Source organism: Sebastes fasciatus, chromosome 20 (genome assembly GCF_043250625.1).
Source record: "Sebastes fasciatus isolate fSebFas1 chromosome 20, fSebFas1.pri, whole genome shotgun sequence".
Taxonomy (NCBI): domain Eukaryota; kingdom Metazoa; phylum Chordata; class Actinopteri; order Perciformes; family Sebastidae; genus Sebastes; species Sebastes fasciatus.
In genome coordinates this window covers 6,553,273-6,575,604 of record NC_133814.1, presented here as the reverse complement: position 1 = coordinate 6,575,604, position 22,332 = coordinate 6,553,273, and the positions used below count along the sequence as shown (strand labels likewise).

At 41.2% G+C, this 22,332-nt stretch overlaps 1 protein-coding gene across 2 annotated transcripts in view; it reads right to left on the bottom strand.

The window, feature by feature from the left end:
* snx29 (sorting nexin 29) overlaps positions 1–22,332 on the bottom strand; it is a 175,471-nt gene that overhangs the window by 27,270 nt on the left and 125,869 nt on the right. For both annotated transcript variants that reach the window (XR_012591971.1, XM_074620629.1), the window contains exon 19: positions 7,970–8,110. Coding sequence is in view for 1 of the 2 variants with exons in the window: in XM_074620629.1 (XP_074476730.1) it covers positions 7,970–8,110 (141 nt within the window). In the remaining variant the exon portion in view is untranslated. The remainder of the gene's footprint in view (positions 1–7,969; positions 8,111–22,332) is intronic.

Below are 22,332 nucleotides of genomic sequence, written 5' to 3'. Positions count from 1 at the left end.
CACATATGCCATTTGGCTCCATTTTTAAGTCCTGAATCTATCCTGCATTAATCCTGAAGACAAATGAGTGTAATGTCTCAACTGTCAACTAGACGCAATTTCAAACTCCACTTCCCACAATTCGACCCGGAGTTGTACATATTAAAAATGTTATGATGAAGCTTCTCTTCTCCGAAATGCAATCACAGGTTCGCTTATTATTTCGCTTCACTGTTCAAGGAGAAATTGAGGTATTTTCTGAAAGCTCTCAGAATTACACTTAAAACGCTTTAAAGAGCCAACTTTGAAATTAAAAAAGTTCTTTGCTTAAAGGAAAAAAAACAACACATTTATCAAGGTGACACACAAACACATTTACACCGACAGTGTAGGCAGAGATGTTTGGGTTGTTCATGGGCGGCAGTCGCCCCCTCCGACAGGTGAAGGTGTGTGACTGGGGAACTTATTCAGTCTCAAAGCACTAGTCTGAAATTGGTTATGACACAGATTTTTTTGGGGGGAAAAAATCATTAATGTACCACTTCCACCTCCACAGTCTGGATGTGAAACTGCTGTGTGGAGTAGCTAATTAAATCCAGCAGGAGTTACTTGCTATGTTATGATTTACATTAAACTCCATGATTTCTTGCATTGCAAGAAACACAATTTCCTAAAAATCGTAAACACACACACACACACACATGATACTGTCATTTTGACCAGAAAATACTGCGAAGCTACCAAGAGATATACTGGGTCCTTGGACTTTAGCAGTCCTGAGTCAGTCCTTCAGCTGCATGCAGCTCAGAATGCGATCAAAACATGAGAGTTCAATGGAGATTTATGAAAGTAAAACTGATTTCATGGAACAGAGGCTTGGTGCTTTCACTTTCTGTTTTTTTTTTCCCCCCAGTTTGTTGTTGGAGCAGCACGGCTCGGAAAAGACACCCATTTGTCTGTTAAAACTTAACTTTTGTAGATTATAGCCATGATTTGATTGGCATTTGATGATAGTTCCAATATAGAACTGGTTCTACATCTCTTCTAGATCTCTTGGACAGATTTCTCTAATTATAATTGTGGAGCTCAGACATTTTGGCCAGGATGGAGACAACAGGTAAAAGACGGACAGGAACAGACGGTCCTGAGGGAGTTATAAGTGGAGCGAAACACCCGTTGATGCGCAGAAGGAACTGTGTATAATTAATCAAAACGATACGTTTGATGTGCACATAAGCACGGAAGATTCTGTGGTTCAAAACTGCACTAAATGTAACAAGCGCATCTGCCGTGTCCTTGCGTAATTGTGGCTCAACAGCGCGCAACATCACTCTCTATTGCAGCGGGGTGTGCTGTGCTGGCTCTCTTTTTACTTATCTCATGCGCACAAATTAATTAATGAGTGGAACATGATAAACGTCTATATAAGTATAATATTATTATTTTAATTGTGGTGAAAACCGGGACAATTTGTCAGTGACTGTTGCAAACCGGGACATTTGAGTGTTTTATAGATATGTGTCGGGACTCGGGACAAGTCAGCTTGAAACCGGGACTGTCCCGGACAAACCGGGACGCCTGGTCACCGTATGCTTAAAAACAATACAGACATTGGCGCACATATCTATTTCACAATAGTTAAAATTCCTGTCTCATCAGATGTAACGTGATGCAGGAGTTAAGCCGGCATCCAGTTAACACCTCTGTGATTCACCTTCCCTTCCTGTATTGCACTACTGATGAGTCCTGACATCACACGTGGCGTGAGATTATCTGAACCGCCCAATGACAGGGCACTGGCATGCCAGCTGCCTGAGAAGTCAGCTAAATGTTGGCATAGATAATCTGACTAAAGTGTGTGTGTGAGTGTGTGTGTGTTTGTGTGTGTGTGTGTGTGTGTGGGGGTGGGAGGGGGGGGGGGGGGGGGGTACCTGTTACATGTGATAGGTGTGTACCATGTTTTTCCGTAAGATTTCGAATGACTTAAATCCATAGCAGAGCACAACTACAGCTGTGTTTCTCTCTGAGCTGTCAATCATTTTGGGAAGTGTGTGTGTGATGATGATGAAACTAAGAGTGTCCTTTGCATGTAATACTGTAAGTAAGGCGTGTGTGTGCATTTCGCATTTCTTCTACTACCTGATCTCCACTGACAGTTGGTATGTTTCATCCTTTCCAGAGCAGATATTCACGGTGCTGCTGCTGCTGCTGAAAAGGCTTTTGAAGGTCTCTCCGTCTCACATCACTCCTGATATTAACATTCCTCCGTCATTAGCCGCACATAATAGTGTGTGTGCCGTATGTATGGGTATCAAAACCAGCTTTGGATTTGCAAAACTGTCACGAAAGTGTCACTTTTGTAACAGATGAAAGCAGGAAAGAGACTCAAAAGACAGACTGTAGCAAAAACAGGTAGACGGAGATGAGAAGACGATACGGATACACATGAACGGGGAGAGAGACAGAGAGAGAAACTGGGAGAGAAGATGCAACACAGCAACACCTTTTATCATCGTCCTTAACTAAATGTTTTGAGAAGCTGTCTGTCAGCCAAGGTTGGAAGTAAATAAATTCATTATGATCAAATATCATCATACTTTCAGCATTTTCTGTGCTCTTTTGAAAGCCACTACAGTAACTGCATCACAGACTTATGCAAACCATAAACCTTGACGGTACCACCAACACTTTAGAGCAGAGTGTGTGGCCACGTATTGTATGTATGTTATACTCACACAAGGCTGCGGGCGAATAGCAAGCAAAAAAATGACATCCTATGTGGTTTCCTAACCACTTTTCCTTGACCTCCATGGAAAACTTCATGAGGTCAAGGAAAGATGTGAATAAGAATTCATAAGGATTTAGGAAAAGACAACCGCGGTGCTCAGAGAATCTGACCCACTACACAACAGCGGATGTTGTTGTTTTTTAAGCAACTTTATTTATAACAAATAGAAAATGAGTACAGCGACAAACTCGTTGCTGTACCATTCAATTAAGGATTCCCGTCCAAAATAGAATCACACCTTCAAAGAAGGATGTTTTAAATGTATTCATAGAAGACATCTTTCTATGCAAATGAGTCTCATTGCAAAAACAGTCCGATTCAGAAAGATCAGCGCTAAAGGCCACACGCAGTTACACTGAAATTATTAGCATCTTCAGAGAGGTGGTGGTAACTGAAGCGCATTTATAAGGGATGTCCACTGCAGTGACAGGAATGTAATTCATTCCTACAGTATGGGCATAATGAAAGTAGTGAAGTTAAATGAGTCTGACCCGAACCCGGTCTATAAAAAAAAAAAAAAAATGGCCAGAGCGCTCAAGTAAAAAAGACCAAATTGCACTCAGATACAAAACATTATGGCCGTGTTTACACTGTAATATCATGATCGCAATATCTTTTGTGAATCGGACCTTAAAGGACCAATATGTAATATATTTACAGTAATGAATCGTAGAATGACCATGATATGTCGTCAGAGATTAAGGAAACATGCTAAATTGAACTACTGGCTTCTCCAACAACAATGTCAGAGTCAGTATTTTCCCCTTTGAAATTTCCATTCAGGTCCAGAACGTTTTAGTTTTTGTTTTGGCCGGTGTGATCCCGTCCACTGCCCAGTTCAACACCCCATTGCCACATATGAAACAATTTGGCACACAAACAACAGCCTTTTGCAGGCATGGAAGCAAGCTAACGAACTGAATCAACAGAGATAACGTTAATGTTTCTACCCGACCTGAAAAGCCTCGGCACATCTCTCTGTGGTCCGTGTGCAGCTGCGTTATCAAGGCAGCGAGTATTTGAGACACACAGCCGGTGAAGTGATTCCAACTACCGCTGGTGGCCAGAGGTTAACAAGGTCGTGTCTAGAAGGTAACCCTCAAATTGCGAAAACTTGCCTCTAACTGCTATCAGGTAGCTGTCAGTGCTACATATTGCTCCTTTAAGACGGGGCAGATAGCAGATGGTGCACAAATCATTGTGCTATCAGCAGCCACAGTCCATTCTTTGTGAATTCGCCCCTATGAGTATTATTTGAAACCAGTTAAATTAGCTCCATTTAAGCCTAAAAATTCCAGACAATTTATGTCTGAGTATAAAATATCTTGGCACAATTCGCCTCTGTACTCTCTGCCGCAGCACCGCTCCCCACTTCACCTGAAGAAGAAGGTCGTCGCTGCTGCCGACACACTCAGAAGTGCTCCTAGAGAGCCAGAGACAAACACCGGCTGGATTGAAATAACAGGGAAACTCAGCACGGCAGGCCTGCTGATTACCAAGAACACAACACACACACACACGAGAAACACACCTGAATATACTGAATACACACTTCCATGCTGCAGAGACCCACTTCTGAGGTATAGAGACTTAGTTGTACACAGATATACACACACAGACACCTTTTCAGAGAGAACAGTAGTGTTATACACACACACACACAAACATCCCCCCTGCACATACAGCTCCTTTGTCTGACACACAAACACACACAGCATAACTGCTCTTTTATGCTGTGCAGCTTCCACTTTCACAGTACATTCATATTTTGCATGCACACACACATTAAATGTACACATGCACACACATACTTTACCAATCTGGTACTTATCAAATCTTTGAGCTATAAAGCCCTCCGCCTGCTCCCTCATTTCATTTCAGTCTGGTCCCTAAGGCCTTGAGCTCTGCTGTTATTTGTTGGCAGGTTTCTCCAAAACTTCTGTTGCTATAGCAGCTCATTTGAGTACTCTGAGGAAATGATTACATTTAAGCGTCAAAATGCTATTTTCCCAAAACCCTTCTAAAAACGACCTGACCTGACATAGGATTCTGCATGATGACGCTGCTACAAGAACCGTTTACACCGATCAGCCATAACATTATGACAGCACGGGCACCCTGACCGGTCTGCGGCTACGCACCCCCATACAAACTGCTCCTCACTGTGTGTTCTGCCACCTTTCTATCGGAACCAGCATTAATTTGTTCAGCAGTTTGAGCTCCAGTAGCTCTTCTATTGGCTAGGACAACACGGGCCAGCCTTCGCTCCCCACGTGCATCAATGAGCCTTGGGTCTGACCCTGTCGCCGGTTCACCGGTTGTCCTTCCTTGGACCACCTTTGGTAGGTCCTGACCACTGCAGACCGGGAACATCCCACAAGAGCTGCAGTTTTGGAGATGCTCTGACCCAGTCGTCTAGCCGTCACAATCTGGCCCTTGTCAAAGTCGCTCACATCCTTACACTGGCCCATTTTTTCTGCTTCTACCACAAAGTTCAAAATGTTCATTTGCTGTCTAATATATCCCACCCACTGCCAGGTGCCATTGTAACGAGATAATCCATGTTATTCACTTCACCTGTCAGTGGTCTTAATGTTATGACAGAAGCTAAGCAATGTACTGCTGTGGACACCATGTTAGTTCTGATCCGAAAGTCACACAATACCACACCGATCGCTGTAGCAGTAGACCAGCAACTCCTTTGTTCTGCGAGGTAAATGACAGTTTTTGTGAATGGAGTCTGGTCTGGTGGCTTTGAAGACAGTGATATAACGACTTCAGCTCCCCGCTGGAAAGGGCTATACAAACAATAAAAGTGTAATGTATGTTCATGGTCAAAGATTTACAGCTCAGTTTCACCAAATTTGCAGCGAGCAAGCTGCTATATTTACAACGTGAGATAATTTCCTCTTGCTCATTTTGACACTTTTCACCAATCAAAACAAATACCATACTCGCATGAGCGTGCGAGAACCCTCTAAGGTCCCGCAAATGTATCTGAAATTTACGAGCAACAATCATTTGTGAAAGCAGTGCTCGCAAAACGCTTCAGTGAAATGGGCCTCTGCATGACTGCTTAAAGAGGAAAAACGAGAAAAGGGGGGAGAGATTTTAGGTTGTGTCTGCATAACGTTTTAGGTTTCAGTATCAATGAATCAACAGGAAAAGCTGGTCTCCACGGTGCAACCTGACTTGAACATCATCACTGTATATATTTGTAAAGTAACAGAAACTGGGGGGAGCAAACACAAACCGTGTGGGTGATGAAGAGACCTCAAGAGGCGTATAAAAATGAATCCACTTTAAAGAGAAAGTCGCAAAAAAAGAAACATGATGGCAAACGGCGGTTATGGTACTTTGGGTAGAATTACAATTTATTGAGGACAGCACAAAAATCTAATTTGTGTGTATTATGGGACGAAAATACTGCAATTGATATAAAATTAAAACGACAGAGAAGAAGAAGCTGGCGTCTAACAACCTCTATTATTTATGCCGGTTATTCAGAATGACTGAATCGCCACGGTAACGTAGATTAAACCCTGAAAATCATCGTTTCACTGAACTCTTCTGGTTGAAAGTTTCAAGCCTGCTGCACCTTTGACCACGCATCACAGTGTACTGACTACACCCTGAGTGCACCTCCACGTGAGGTCAAGAAAAAAAAACTGCACGGTGTTAAGTTCCTCTGATACTTTGCAGGAAGTGTGAGGCAAGGGTTCAGTGTGTGTCGGTCTTTCCAGCAGCGTGTGGAGCTCCCGCCTTTAAAGTGTGGTCAGAGAGCAACAAAGTCAGGGCTGCTTTCTGTGCGGCGGCGACGGCCGACTTCCTGGAAATGGTGAAAAACCAATAATTCACACAAACCTGCAGCGTAATGGGCTTTCAGAGAGCTTTCCCGGACACAATGACACAGACCGGCTGGGCCTTTGATAACCACTTGCACTTTCACATGATCCCGCAACGGTCCCGCAGACCCACACAACTGCTTTTTTTTCCACATCTGCAGCCCCGGCACATCGGCCGTTCAGTCCAGTTTCTAGCCGTGAAAGCGCAGTGTCTTTGAAGGTGGGGGGTTAGTCAGACGCGGCGTCAAATCCAACCAGCCAGAGAATCGGGGTCAGAACCGAATTATCTCCCAAAGGTTGGGAGGGAGACAGAGGAGAACAGGATGAAATGGAGGGAAAGGGGAGAGGGGTTAGGAGGAGACGGAGAGAGTTCTCCTAGTAACTAGACAGGTGAGTGAGCCATGGGGACCCTGGAGCAGCGATTGTCCCGGGTAGATGAAGAGTGAGGTTGTGTGTTTGTGTCAGCAAAATAGAAAACGGTGGCGAAAGAGGAGAAGTGATAAAGTGCTGGCAGGAAAATGGGGGGGGTTAAGGCCCTTTTTCGGTGTGTCCCGCACCGTGTTGGAGGTTTTTTCGACCAATTCAGCATGATAATAACGCGCAAATTCGTTTTAACGCCACTAATTTCTTTAACGCATGAACGCAATCCATCTTCCGGAGGTTGTATCAGGCTCCGTTTTAAAGCTAGACTGAAGATACTGGCATCGTATATTAGAAAACCTAAGGAATCCATCAGTACCAAACATGTCATACTAGCTTGTCACGAAGGAGGTTAAATAACGCTTCAAACCAGCGCTACATTTTGGCAAGGAAAAACAGGCATGGCCATTTTCAAAGGGGTGTAAATGGGTTCTATGGGTACCCACGAGTCCCCCCTTTACAGACATGACCACTTTATGATAATCACATGCAGTTTGGGGCAAGTCATAGTCAAGTCAGCACACTGACACACTGACAGCTGTTGTTGGGCTTGAGTTTGCCATGTTATGATGTGAGCATATATTTATGCAAAATGCAGTACCTGTGAGGGTTTCTGGACAATATTTGTCATTGTTTTGTGTTGTTAATTGATTTCCAATAATAAATATACACATACATTTGCATAAAGCAGCATATTTGTTCACTCCCATGCTGATAAAAGTGTTAAATATTTGACAAATCTCCGTTTAAGGTACATTTTGAACGGATACAAAATGTGTGATTAATCATGACAGCCCTATTTTTTTATATATATATTTTGTCCATAACGATCAACAGGAGGTCACATTATTCTTTACGTACCACTACTCTACAGAAGAGACACAGTCACAGAGAAAGGCCCCAGCAGTCAGTCAGTTGACGGTTACGTGCAGCTCACCTTGTTCCCTATGGCTTTCTTGGGTGGGAAGTTGAAGGTGTCCACCTGTGGAAACTGGGTCCTCAGGTAGTTGTGGAACTCCCTGAACTCGGTGTAACGCCTGTACACATTCCACTCGTTGTCCAGGATACGGATGTACACCTGAGGACAGGGTAAGACACGTCATCATCATCACATTCATCAGTCCTCAAATCATTAATAAAATGCAGTAGAGAACAAACTGAAACCTCCCCTATGAGAAGATAACTTAACAAGAACTCCGTTATCAAATATTCAAAAAGAAAGAAAAACACTGCAGTGTAATGGCCTTTTACCTTTTCTTTTGCAGTTTATATATTTGTCTTTAAGCTCTTATAGCGGCCTTACAATAAATGAATGAGATGGGTGAGAGAATGACTTCCCTTCAACCTTGTAAATGTGTGTTTTCACCGACATACTGCAACACATAACAGAGAAAGAGTGTGTCTATAGGCGCGCCACCATTTCCATGCACCATTAGCCGCTTTACTCAGACTCACGGAAGATAGAGGGAGCAGAGAGAGAAGGACAGATGAGCCTATTACAAGGAAGAGAGCGAGAGATGGGGGCCCAATTTCACAGTAGAAAACAGGGAATACACAGAGACAGATAAGAGAGCAGAGCGTCTTTTGAGAATTCAATTTAGGGAAAAATGCCAAACAACAAAAAATACAGACTTGATTCAGGTACATACAAACAGAAATTGATATAGAAATCGACCAAACTCCCCCCCTACCAGGCAAAACAAAAAGAATAAAGTAAACAAAAGCCAAGAACGTCTGTGCCGTAATGTTGAACCGCATGTTCCCTTTCCTCCGGCTCTGTCATCATCAGCGACAAGTTTCACACTAAAAGTCAGGATTTGATGCAGCCTTTTAGAGCTCCTTTTCCAGCTTCAAATGATTGTCAACACACAAGACTTTCATACAAACTCAGAGCAGAAACATTCAACTGGTTATCTTTAACTTTTCATTTCTTAAACCTCACAATCAGAATAAGTTGACTGAGCATGCATGCCATGTTTCACACTCACACACAGACTCCCACAGAGCTGCCCACGGAGGTAAAAAAGAACACAAGGTTTGAGCTTCTCTCTCAAGCTACAAACACGTGCAACACTATTACCCTTTTTTCCACCAAAATTAGCGCATATATGTAGGTTTTTTTAAACACGGGAAAACCCGCTAGAAATAGGCAATACACTCTTTTCCCATTGCGAGTGCGCTGTTTTTTTCCTGCTGTGTGTATATATATATATATACTTTTTTTTTTTTTGACAGCCGAAGAGAGACAGGAAAGGGGGACGACATGCAGCAAAGGGCTGCAGGTCAAATTTGGTTATGAATGAACATGAATAATGAATAATATTGTTGGGTTATTCCTTATCTCATGGGCTATTTTGGGATTTATACTTCATTATTACATACTTATATTAAAAAATAAACAACAAAAAATAAGCATTTGAATACTGATTTGGAGGTTGGTTACCATGGCAACGGTCGAAGCTTCGAAGCATTCTGGTCAGCCATACAACTAACTGATATTAAGTTCAGCCTAATTGTAAGTCACAATCCTATTTTTTCCTCATTAAAGCAGCAGTAGGTAGAATTGGAGCAAATATGATTAAAGTTACTATATCCTGACAGTAGTGCATGGGATACTGTAGGTAATCTGAAAAGAATCATGTGCCTCTGTGTCCTCCGGTGCTCCTAATGGCATCTGCAAGATTTCACAGACCGGAGGAAAACAACCAATCAGAGCCGAGCTGGAGCCTTGCCGTCTCTGAGCAGCTGTCAATCACTCGCGACTTTGCGATCAAATGGTCAAACTAGGCAGCGCTGATCAAATATGAATCAATATTATGTTACGTTAATGCTTATTTCTCACCTCAAATGTTTTCAGAAACATCTCGTAGTGTACTGTTTACTTGTAAATGAGAAAGTTTGTGACCCGGCAGCCATGTCGAGATCAGTTGAGGAAATACCAAGCACCGCCCACCAGCCAGGTCACAAACAAGAAATAGACATTACAGTAACAGAATATTGATTAATATTTGATCAGCGCTGCCTAGCTTGACCGTTTGATCAGAGTTTGAGAGTGATTGACAGCTGCCTCTGTTGAGTGAACAGCCAATAGGAACGCTCTCTCTCTCTGAAATGACCTGTGTTTGGCTTAAGTCTCCCGTCACGGGCTAGATTTTCTAAAGCCTGAAAACAGAGCCATGAGGAGGTGCAGAAGTCTAGTTTTCTCTCAGAACACTTGAATTACAATATGCTGAAAGATTATTATGGAATTTTGCCCAATGATGCCAAAAACATTCTGCCTACTGCAGCTTTAAGTCCTTAGGATTAATTTTCTCAGGACTGTGAATGTCTATAAACTCCCATAGCAATCCAGTTGTTGAGATCAGTCTGAACCAAAGTTGTGGACAGGCATTACCATCCCTAGATCCACACCACTAGCTAAAAAGAGAAGTTACCATTCTATTCTCACCATGATTGGTACGAGATAAATAAAGGCTCATTGTTTTTGCTTTAAGACACTTGAATCACCCTTCTTAAAAGACATTTAATGGCCTTTTCGGAGGTGCAGACAACAAACTGTCAGAGCTCCAGTTCAGGAACTCTTACCACACTCTGTGTTGGTGTCAACCTCAAAGACGTTTTGACGGACATTGGAACGAGTGGATAATGACAGCTTTTTGTTTTGTTTCGAGGCCGACTGTTCTTTTTACTGAGTGATCTTTTGTCACCGTTCGTGCTACTGTGCAGTCTAGGTTACACGGCGAACACGGGAAAATGTGACATTTTGGACAGCCATTAAGAGGAGACTGACAGCCGAGGCTTTGTTAGCTGTCCCTAAATGTCTCGCTGACAGACACGTCTAGACATCGTTAATGTTATAAAAAAAAAAGATAGGAGAAAATGACACTTCACAGTATCGCTGAATAGAATGATCTAAAAGCATGTAGCATCATTTAAATGGACATCTACTGAGTGGGAGGTGAGAAAGAATACCGTGATGCTGTTTTTTTTATAATCCTATGCTTGCTTCTTGGCGTCTTTATCAATTAACGCTCACTTTGTCTACAGTATGATCACAGAAGAGTAGAATAATACGCTCAAGGGTAATGAGATTTTATACAGTGGTATGAACACAACGCTCGCCGAAGTAAAGCAGCATTAATTGCCCACAGTGGGAGACTCAATGATATAAAGTACAGGAACTGTTGTCTGAAGAGCAGCAGCTGCACTAAAGGAAGGACGTGAATCTGGTAAATGACAGCGGCGGCTGACGAGATGGGAGCGGACAAGGCCGCTAATGGACGGGAGACTTGTCGTCTCAGCACTTTGTGTCTGACCTACAGAAGCACAGCGAAGTTTTTAACTTCTTTTTTGCAAGTTAAGAGAAGGACTCTCTGTGTGTGTGTGTGTGTGTGTGTGTGTGTGTGTGTGTGTGTGTGTGTGTGTGTGTGTGTGTGTGTGTGTGTGTTATGTCCTTCTTATAGCTTCTTTTATGACTATATATATATTGAAGTTCTCTGTTATTGTATTTCAAGGTAACACTTTATAATAACCATCATTTATAAATGGTAAATTGATAGTTAATTGAACTTAGTTAATAGGTATTTTACTGTTAACAAACAAACAAATAAAATGAATATTTACTTATTATTAGTAATGCTATACTTTCTAAATGATTATTAGCTTATTAGTAACAGTTTATTGTTGCACACATAACATTTTGTAAACTATATTAGCTATTTGTTAATGATTACCGAATGATTAAATTATAATAATTATCATTTCAATTGATATCATTATCAATTCAATTATCATTTCATTGTTTGCTAACAGGACAAGGCAAAAGTGAGCATGGCTCACATACCCCCGTTTGGGAACTAATGGAATTAGTCTATTGAGCACAATCTAGCTTGTTATTATCAAAAATGTAGGGCACCCTGGACTTCTAACCCCCAAAGGCATAACTAGACCACACTGTGAACCATCATACCAAATTTGAACTTCCTAAGTTAAATAGTTTCTGAGTTCTGCTCCAAAAACGAGGACACGCAGAGCACTATATACTCCCGACTACATTGTCGCGGGGGTATACAAATATTAACTGTCAATTTACCACTTATAAATGATGGTTATAATAAGGTTTGTGTCTGTTCTTTTTATGCCAGTTTAGTCCTACATTCGAATGCACATTTTCACAATTTTATCATCATCTGAAGCTCGTTTTTCGACGAGGCTTTCCCCGCTAAAGACGAGGCATTTTTTTCTGAATTTGTTTGCGCGCAGCTTTTCATAATTTTTTACAGAACGCCGTGCTCCTCTGACTCCTCTGCTCCTCTGTAGGTCTATATCACTGTGTGTGCTTCTGAAAAGCTTTGTGGAGCAGCTTTGAGTTGCACTTTATTGGAGGTGGTGAAACTAACATTTGCACGTACAATAAGCCACACGACGGTGAGTATCATGCCTAGTTAGATTCGGTTTTCCATCTCCGATGAAGAGCAGCGCACAGCCGCTTCTCTGAACTTTGTCTCATCCAGAGACCAGAGTCCCGAACGGGGTTCTGTGTCTGTCAGACGGTCTGAAGGGGATAATACCATTTCAACAGTAACATAATGTACAGCAGACTACAGGCCAGATCGATTTTTTCTCAAAACATTACAACTTTATTCTGGACTTCTCAGAGAACACAGATATGTGGGAAATGTTTTGAATGTCCAGAAACTTTTAAACATAAGCGGAAATCTTGCTGAAACATAAATGAGCTATTAAAGTCCAGATGATTATAAATTGATTACAATAAATTAATTTATCATTGACATGAATCGGTGCCACGTGCACATTTAAAGAGGTTACTTCCCCAGAGAAGATGGAGTAAATAATGCCTGAATGTGTTGACTCAGCAGGGATAACATAAATATTTCTAAGCAATACAGAATGCCCGAGAGCTGTACTGCATTCATTTGATTCTATTTTTATTTTCTATCACCTGCCGCCTGAAGTTTGTGTTTTCCTTTACACAAATAAAGACATTTCCACCATAAGTTTGGTGCATAAAAATTCCCCAGAATGCAGGAAATTAAGTGATTTATGCTCAAACTTCAATGAAAGCTTCATCTTCAAAGTGCCCTTCTGTTTGGCGACTGTTTGTGAACAATAACGAGACCTAATTAATGTCAAATTTCTAACTGTTTGTTTGAAACTCATAAATATAATTTATATTCACATGGCTTTTTAGGCTCCCAGGGAAATTAATGATAATGATATTCCAACTGTCCAGTTTAATCAAATCTGTTATTGGGCGTTCAATGACATGCTTTTTTTAATGATCTAACACGGAATAATAATCAACATTAATATTCAGGGGTCACAATTAGCCTACGTTTTAGGAGATAGGGGGGCGCTGGCTCAAAAAAGGTTAAGTCACTATTTTATAATTCACAACTTTAGTCTGGACTCCTGTTGAATAAGTGAAAAATAAGCTCATCCATCACCTTCATAATCATAAAAAAAGTTTACAAAATCATTTTAGAGCTGAACTTCCACACATCTGCATGCTCGCTCCATCACGGTAACTACATGCCACGTCAAAGTCAAAGTGAAGGCAACGCCAAGCAATTACTGTAGCATTAAGTTGAGAGCTAGACATCTCATGATGTATTTTATGCTTTAATGTTCAACTGTGCTTTAAATATTCCATATGGTCTGCTGAACATAAAGCCCTGACAAGCATGACAAATAACTAGATATATAACTATATATTGTACAACGCTAATCCTAAAGGTAACATTTCACTGTGTGTTTGTGTGTGCCATGTTCTGGAGTGAAATGTATCTTGAGCCAAAAATAAACATCTTCATGATTTTTCTACATAATCCATAATGAACATACTGTATAGCCTGCATCAAGGACCGGACTACAATGGGTGCAACACATATTGCACCCATTTATAATATTTATAAAATTATGGTTATTTATAATAACCATCATTTATCGATAGTTAATTAAAATTAATTAATAGTTATTTTAATGTTAACGAAGAAATCATAATTAATAATGTTTACTTATTATTAGTAATGCTATATTATTGTTATTTTAACAGTTATTGGTGCATTATAACACTTTTTATATTACATGTATACACACATATATATACATACTGTATAGGTGTTAATCTACATATATATATATATATATACACACACACACACACTTACTTACTTACTTAGACAGATATTTGTAACACTTTGTTAATGGTAATATTTGGTTTCTGGTCCAACTGTATATGTAATGTTTATATTAGCGCTGTCAATAGATTAAAATATGTAATCGTGATTAATCGCATGATTGTCCAAATTTAATCGTGATTAATCGCAAATTAATCGCACATTTTTTATCTCTTCAAAATGTACCTTAAAGGGAGATTTGTCATTGTGTATTTAATACTGTTATGCGTTAACGCATTACAAAAATGATTGCCGTTATTATCGCGTTAACTTTGATAGCCCTAGTTTATAGATGTTTTATAAACGATTTCTTAAAGGTCTAAAAATCATTTGAAAACGTTATAATGTGTGCAACAATAAACTGATAATAAATACTTAATTAATGTAATCAGAATGTAAAAGTTATCGTGTCTTATCAGCTGTGCTGCAATATAGAATTTATAAACTAATTATTTCATTCATTACACAAACTAATGATAAAATAACAGAAATTACAGCATTACTAATAAATAGTAAACATTATTAATTATCATTTCAATGTTTGTGAACAGTATAATAACTATTAATGAGTTTAATTAACTATCTAACTATTTACCATTTATAAATGATGGTTATTATAAAGTGTGTCCTTATGTAATACATGTAATGTAGCCACAGTAGTAGTCTCTCAGCTCTGAATACACATTAAGAGCTGCATTAGCAAAGATGTAACGATAGAATCAGTCCCGTAGTGTCTGTAGCTTCTCAGACATCAAATGGCTCCGCACATATGACGGCGGTATTAGCACAGCGAGCTTAATCCACTTTACACCATCTCATTGGCATACTTATTTATGGCAACACACACACACACACACACACACACACACACACACACACACACACACACACACACACACACACACACACACACACACACACACACACACACACACACACACACACACACACACACACACACACACACACACACACACACACACACACACACACACACACACACACACACACACACACACACACACACACACAGCTACCAGCTCTCTCCTCCCGACTAATCACAAATAGTCTTTCATTATCTCCGACAAAAATCTTGGCGACATCCAAACGGCGGCAACCTTGAATATTTGAGCAACCGGCGCTTTGATGTCTCCAATAAAAAGCCGTCTTCAAACGGGGGACAGGTCCTCTAATCGTGGTTCAGAGGGACCTTGTGGAAGAGGTATGATGGGTTCTGGCTGTGGTTGAAAGCTCAGACTGTGATGGACGCGGTCCTATTGTCTGTATTTAAATGGAATATCTGAGAAAGCACAATAATATGTTTGATGAAAATATAACCTCAGGGACTCGATATGAAAAGGAAAATCCACCTTTGGTTACTGAAGTATCAGCGATTTATGAGTTTTTTTTGTACTTCTTTGGCATACAGACTTCTCCCACAAAGTTGACTCACCTACTTCAGGTGCAAACTCACTGCATTCAGCTTCAGGCCGTATTGTAGCAATATGAAAGGTCAAGAATAAGGCGCTGCTCCTTAGTCATAATACTACACGCCTTACAGAGTAACTGCATTGCACTCCTGTCTAGCGAGACTGATGTAGGTGCAGAGAGTTGTCTCTGCCTCTCGCACGATGGATGGATTTCTCGCTCTATGATACAGCACGTCATTGCGGAAAAAAGGGAGTCTATAAAGAAGTGCTCACTGTGTTTGAGTCTGAGGAGCCGTCTGCACTGTTTGTTTACTGTTGATAGTTTTTGGATGGCATTCCTGGTGTGCAGCAAATTTCTTTATCTTCACTAGAGAAGATTTTATCTATACATTTGAGAAGTTATCCACAGGAATAAGACCCAGAAATACACCTCACCACAAGATTTACAATGTATAGACCGTAACATATGCTTTACAACAACATGGGACTCTTCACTGGTGGACTCAGGGTGACTCTAGGATGCCCTTCTAGTGGAGAAAATGTGATGAAATGCCCTCTAGGGTGCCCTTCTAGTGGAGAAAATGTGATAAAGTGCCCCCTATGGTGCCCGTTGTAGTGGAAAAAACGTGACAAAGTACCCTCTAGGGTGCCCTTCTAGTGGAGAAAAAGTGATAAAGTACCCTCTAGGGTGCCCTTCTAGTGGAGAAAGCGTGATGAAGTGCCCTCTAGGGTGCCCTTCTAGTGGAGAAAGCGTGATGAAGTGCCCTCTAGGGTGCCCTTCTAGTGGGGAAAAGTGATAAAGTGCCCTCTAGGGTGCCCTTCTAGTGGAGAAAACATGATAAAGTGCTCTCTAGGGTGTCCTTCTAGTGGAGAAAAAGTGATAAAGTGCCCTCTGAGACGCCCTTCTAGTAGAGAAAACGTGTTTAAGTGCCATCAAGGTGCCCTTCCAGTTTACACTAAAGTCACGTCTGATCGTGGGAGATTTTTGCGAGATTTCCTTTTTTTTGTAGTCGGGACTCTTGTTGTTCATGAAAGAAATCTGTTAGTGTGTGATGTTTTGGTCAAACCGCTGCTCACCACACCGTATAAGAACAAAATTGTTAAATTCATCACAACATGTCGTTATGTGTGGGGTCTCTCACATTTTCAAAATCTGTTAAGATTTGCACAATCTTTTAGTGTGGGCCAGCCTTAAGGCAGCTGTGAGAGGGACAGAATTAGCTTAACAACTAATGAACTGCAGCTAGCAAGTTGCCATGCCTAAGCACGTCAATAAAATAAAAAAAATAAACAATGAAGTTTGTTTTTTCAGGTTCATTTGAACTTCCATTTAACTCAGATTAAGGCATTATCATTTTTAAGTACATGACTCGTTCATTTGTACCTGAGAGAATATTCTGAGAAAAATCTTAAATGTCTCATGCTTCTTGAATGAGGCCCGATCACTCTTTTAAACTACCAAACTACAACACAAACTGTTCCAAAATAAACCCATTTGAAGTGGACTGTCATCACTAAAAACAGATCAGAAAACTTCATGTTATTTAAAAAAAAAAACAGAGCGTATCTCCCGTGTGAATAACTCATTTGTTCGCTGTTGTGTCTTGAAATATTAACAGCGAGCTGTTTTTAGATGCTCACTTCAGCGTGTTGGACCAATTCCGATAGATCAGCGGTAACATTTAAGACAAAACGTCATTGAGCGAGAACACTTTTATCCGAGGCTCGATAAATACTGTATGCACACAGAAACGATCGACTGTAGAAATGAAAAGGATAGAAAGCTGTTCCCCTGTTGAGAGAATGTGTATATACTATATGTGTTACACATGTCTTTCCAATGAATTCATTTCCAGAATCGATGTCAGTTAGCGGTTATCAAATGACAATAACTTTGCATACATAGTGACACTATGACAAGGCAAAGGCCTACCTGCTCACAAGTAGGGCCAAAGGTTTTGCCCTTTTGGAACTAATGGAATTAGTCTATTGAGCACAATGTAGCTTGTTATTAGCTCACCTTCCTCAACTAGACCACACTGTCAACCATCATACCGAGTTCTGCTCCGGAAACGAAAATGTGACACACAAACAGACGGAAGGACAGAAGGACGGACGGACAGACGGAAGGACGGAAGGACGGACACTCAATACCGGCTACGTTGTCGCGGGGGTTTAATAAAAGCTCTGTGTTTTACCAGCCTGCTTAGATGTAAAAAGGCTAGCATGTGCTCTAATATATTCATTAAGAGCCTCATTACCAGACACCTCAGCACCGGGAGCTGTTCTGAGGTCTACATACATGCATGATTCAAAGTTTCTAATTGCATGCGTGGAGAAGTCCCAGCACCTGGTAGAAAGCCACATGATGCTGAGGAGAACATGCAAACGACACACATAAAAAACCTACATCTTCTCCAGGGCACACACTGGCCCAGCACGACGGCTTCCTGAAGAAACGAGTACTTGCATAGCGTGAAATAACGACGGGAATAAAGATCTGAAACGGGAAGTCTGTGAACGGATAATTGCAGCTTTTTCTTTGCTTGACATTTAACTGGATCTTTAGCCTGAGGGTATTCCATCGAAGCAGGTGGAACTAGGAGGAGTAGTCGTGAGCCGCGACTGAGAATTGCAGAGAGTGCAGATGATAATGATGTCTCTCTCTCTCTCTCTCTCTCTCCCTGCTGTATCTCTCTGAGAAGACCCCGGGTCTGTTGTTCGCCCCTCTGACAGGCAGGCTAACTGTAGGAGTTCCCACTGTGGTAAAAACTGTGTGCAAACCCATTTCCAGCACCACAGGAGACCCACACAGAGAGCCCACTTGCTCACTTCGCTGTTGGGAGACTATGCAACTGCCAGGTAGGGATGTCGCCATACCAGACATTCAGTAGTCAATACCAATACCAGAGAAATTCCATGATCCCAATTCGATACCACGGTTAAAAACAACAACACTTAGAGGTAGTGTTAGAAAGGTAAACAGGTCATAATTCCGTCTCTATTATCTATTTTATATTGCTGTGAAAACATCTCCTTCAAACAACTGGATTTATTCAAGTTTTGTGCCAAAAACTACATTTTACAAGATTACATTTGAACTAGGGTTGTCAATCTATTAAAATATTTAATCGTGATTAATTGCATGATTGTCCATGATTATGAATGATTAATTAGCAAATTAATCCCATTTTTTATCTGTTCAAAATGTACCTTAAGGGGAGATTTGTCAAGTAATTAATACTCTTATCAACATGGGAGTGGGCAAATATGCTGCTTTATGCAAATGTATGTATATATTTATTATTGGAAATCAATTAACAACACAAAACAATGACAAATATTGTCCAGAAACCCTCACAGGTACTGCATTTAGCATAAAACATATGCTCAAGCCCAACAGGCAACAACAGCTGTCAGTGTGTCAGTGTGCTGACTTGACTATGACTTGCCCCAAACTGCATGTGATTATCATAAAGTGGGCATGTCTGTAAAGGGGAGACTCGTGGGTACCCATAGAACCCATTTTCATTCACATATCTTGAGGTCAGAGGTCAAAGAACCCTTTTTGAAAATGGCCATGACAGTTTTTCCTTGTCGAAATTTAGCATAAGTTTGGAGCGTTATTTAACCTCCTTCGCTACAAGCTAGTATGACATGGTTGGTACCAATGGACTCCTTAGGTGTTGATGTTTCATATGATGCCAGTATCTTCCCTCTAGCTTTCAGACTGAGCCCGCTACAACCTCCAATAGATCAATTGTGTTCATGCATTAAAGAAAGTAGCGGTGTTAGTTAAAACTAATTTATGTTATTATTGAGTTTACTTTGACAGCCCTAATTTGAACACATCAGGATAACATTATTATTTAACTTCTTTCCTTTAATTTTTACTGAATACAGCTTGAACGCATCATAATGAAACTCAACGCAACCTCCGTTAACGTTAGCTGTTAGCTCCGTGCAGGACAGTGCTGCTAACGGCTAACGTTAACTAGCTCTCCTCCTGCCGATTTCAACACGGATTTGTTGTTCACAATGTAGCATTATCAGGGGAAAAAATAGGTTGGACGTATCTGGACATGTTGATAGTGACTTTACTGCGTCCTTTCTGATTTTAGACGCCGTTAGAAAAATGAGTACCGTCACGTTTTCAGAATTTTGGCATCGACTTGGTACTGAAGTATCGGTTCTCGTGACATCCCTACTGCCAGGCACAAGATGGCTGATGTCTTCTTTGACCGGTGTATGGTATCACCAAACTGGCTAGTGTTTGGAGGTAGCTAATGTGTGCAACATTAGCACGCAGTAATGAGAGCTACCACTTACACAGTGAACCAAAAATCCAACTCCTCCTGACCTGTTTCAATATGTTCTGGTCGACTTTAAAGAAATGGAACACTGGCTGAAAGTGTTGATCAGACCAGACAAGTAACAGAAACACAACAACAAATTGCACAAAGAAAAAATTAGCGGCTTTTCGTCGCAGGGCTGTGATTTGAACCCATGAAAAAGAATTAGAAAAGAAGTGAGCACATGAAAGAGAAAAAGCTTTGAAGCCCCAGGAAGACATGAGAGGTACCAGGATGTCTTTAAAGGTGTGTTTTTAGTGAGAGAAAGAGAGAGAGAGAGAAAGAGAGAGAGAGAGATAACGAGGGGGCAAAAGAAGAGAATGAGTCAAGTCAAACCAAAGCAAAGGCAGCTTGGCTCATGTCATCCCCCTCCCTCTTCACAGATCATTGTAGGCCAAAACATTTGCCCAATTAGGCAGAAAATAGAATCCATTTGGAGGTTTGGAGAGAGAGGGGGGGGCGTAGCAAAGGACCACAAGAAAGGATAGACACGAATGTATGTGTGCGTTCAAGGTGCAGTGTTTTGTAGTGAAGGTTATAATGTGACGTTTGTAACGTGTTGCGTAGTGACGGAAGTTTAATTTCAGAGCAAGTTAGAAAGACCAAACACAGGACTTTCAACCGAGAGGCCGCTGTTTTGTTTTTGCAAGTTACGTTAATGACCTTCGTCATGTGTTTCGTAGTCGTCGACAGTTGTCACTTGACGTTTTCAACCCCTGCATGTTCATACAGGCGTGTAATATTCACGTCTCTGCGAGGCAAAACGTGACAATGACACGTTATCCTCTGGTGGACAGGCGGGTCTATAACGCGCTTTGGCGTGATATTGGATTAAAATATATAACAATAATTCTACAAATCACTGATGGCCTCGGGGCTTGGGGGCGCCCAACCACGACACACATCGTCAATCTCATTTCCTGTCATATCTCTCCGTAAACATATTAAAATCATCAGACGTGAAAACTCTTCGAGTCACTATAGGGGTTTTCAAAGAAGAAGAAGAAGAAACAAGTGATACTTTTTTTTTTTTTTTTTACATGAATACAGAAAGAGAGAAACCCTACAGTGAGGCAAACTGAGAGAGAAATCTCGAAAAATAGAAGAAATAGTGACACAGACACGGAGAGACAATGCCAAAAGACTGGGACAGGGTGATGATTACTACCTCGACAGCAGTGAAGGTGTTTATTTTAGAGCTCTGCTTGCTCCTGACATCCTACTGAATTAGACACTGTGAGGAGAAGAGCCGGTGTGGATGCAGATGAGGAAGACACAATGAAGAGGAGGAGGAAGGTGGAAGAATGCTGTTGGAAGAGTGGAGAGGAGGAGGAGGAGGAGGTGGAGGAGGAGGAGGTGGAGGAGGAGGAACTAAATAGATTCAAGGGGCAACGACAGTTAAAGAAACACAAGAGAAACAGGTGGAAGGGCAAGAAAAGGAAGAGTGAAGAGGAGGAGGAAATGGAGGCGTGTGGTTGGAAAGTGTGCTGACTTTTCATTGTCCAAATGATTAAATGGGGAAATGAGTGTCTCTCCACGAAGAAATCAACAACATCTAACATCGATGTGGTGCCGTGATGAAGCAACAGGAGACACTCAAACCAAAACAATCCAAACTCCATTGTTCTGTTGCTAAATAGAAGCGAATGAAAGCTGCTGCGCCGAAAAACACAAAGACGACCTTGTTTCCTTTTGATTTACTTGATTCGAGGATCCAGTGGCGTTGCAGGGAATATAAGACTCTGTATACAGCGAGCTCCACTTTCCAACCTCCCTCCCCTCTTAGGTCTTTGGTCGCGCACGTATAACTACTCCCCGTCTACCGATAGAGACTGAGATACTTATTTTGGCAGATAAAACAAAGGCATTCACCTTTAGTGCGTCCTACACCATCTGTCTCTGCTCCGGGAGGGGAGGTTGCCGGAGGTTTGAGGTGAGCTCTTAAACGCGGAGGGAAAAGACGACCTTCTCTCAAATCTGCCTCGCCGATTATCTTACCCTTTACTTGATCTCTCACATCAAGAGAAATGTACCAGGAGGAATAACTCCTTATTCAAATGGCAAATGAGTAGCTATTCCTATATGTTCTTTCAACTGGCCAAACAATAGAACATATTTCCATTATATGTCATCTAACAAGCCGTCTCCTGTGTGTTGTGTATACGTGGTGCACACATCAATAGATCACTTTTGTGCTGCTACTATCAGTCTGTAAAATATGAAAAAAGAAGCAGCTCAAGGAGGATCCTTCTCATTAAAATGTAACTAAAAGAGTGACAAGGGACACACATTTTACTGACTATCCAAGCTTTCTCCCAC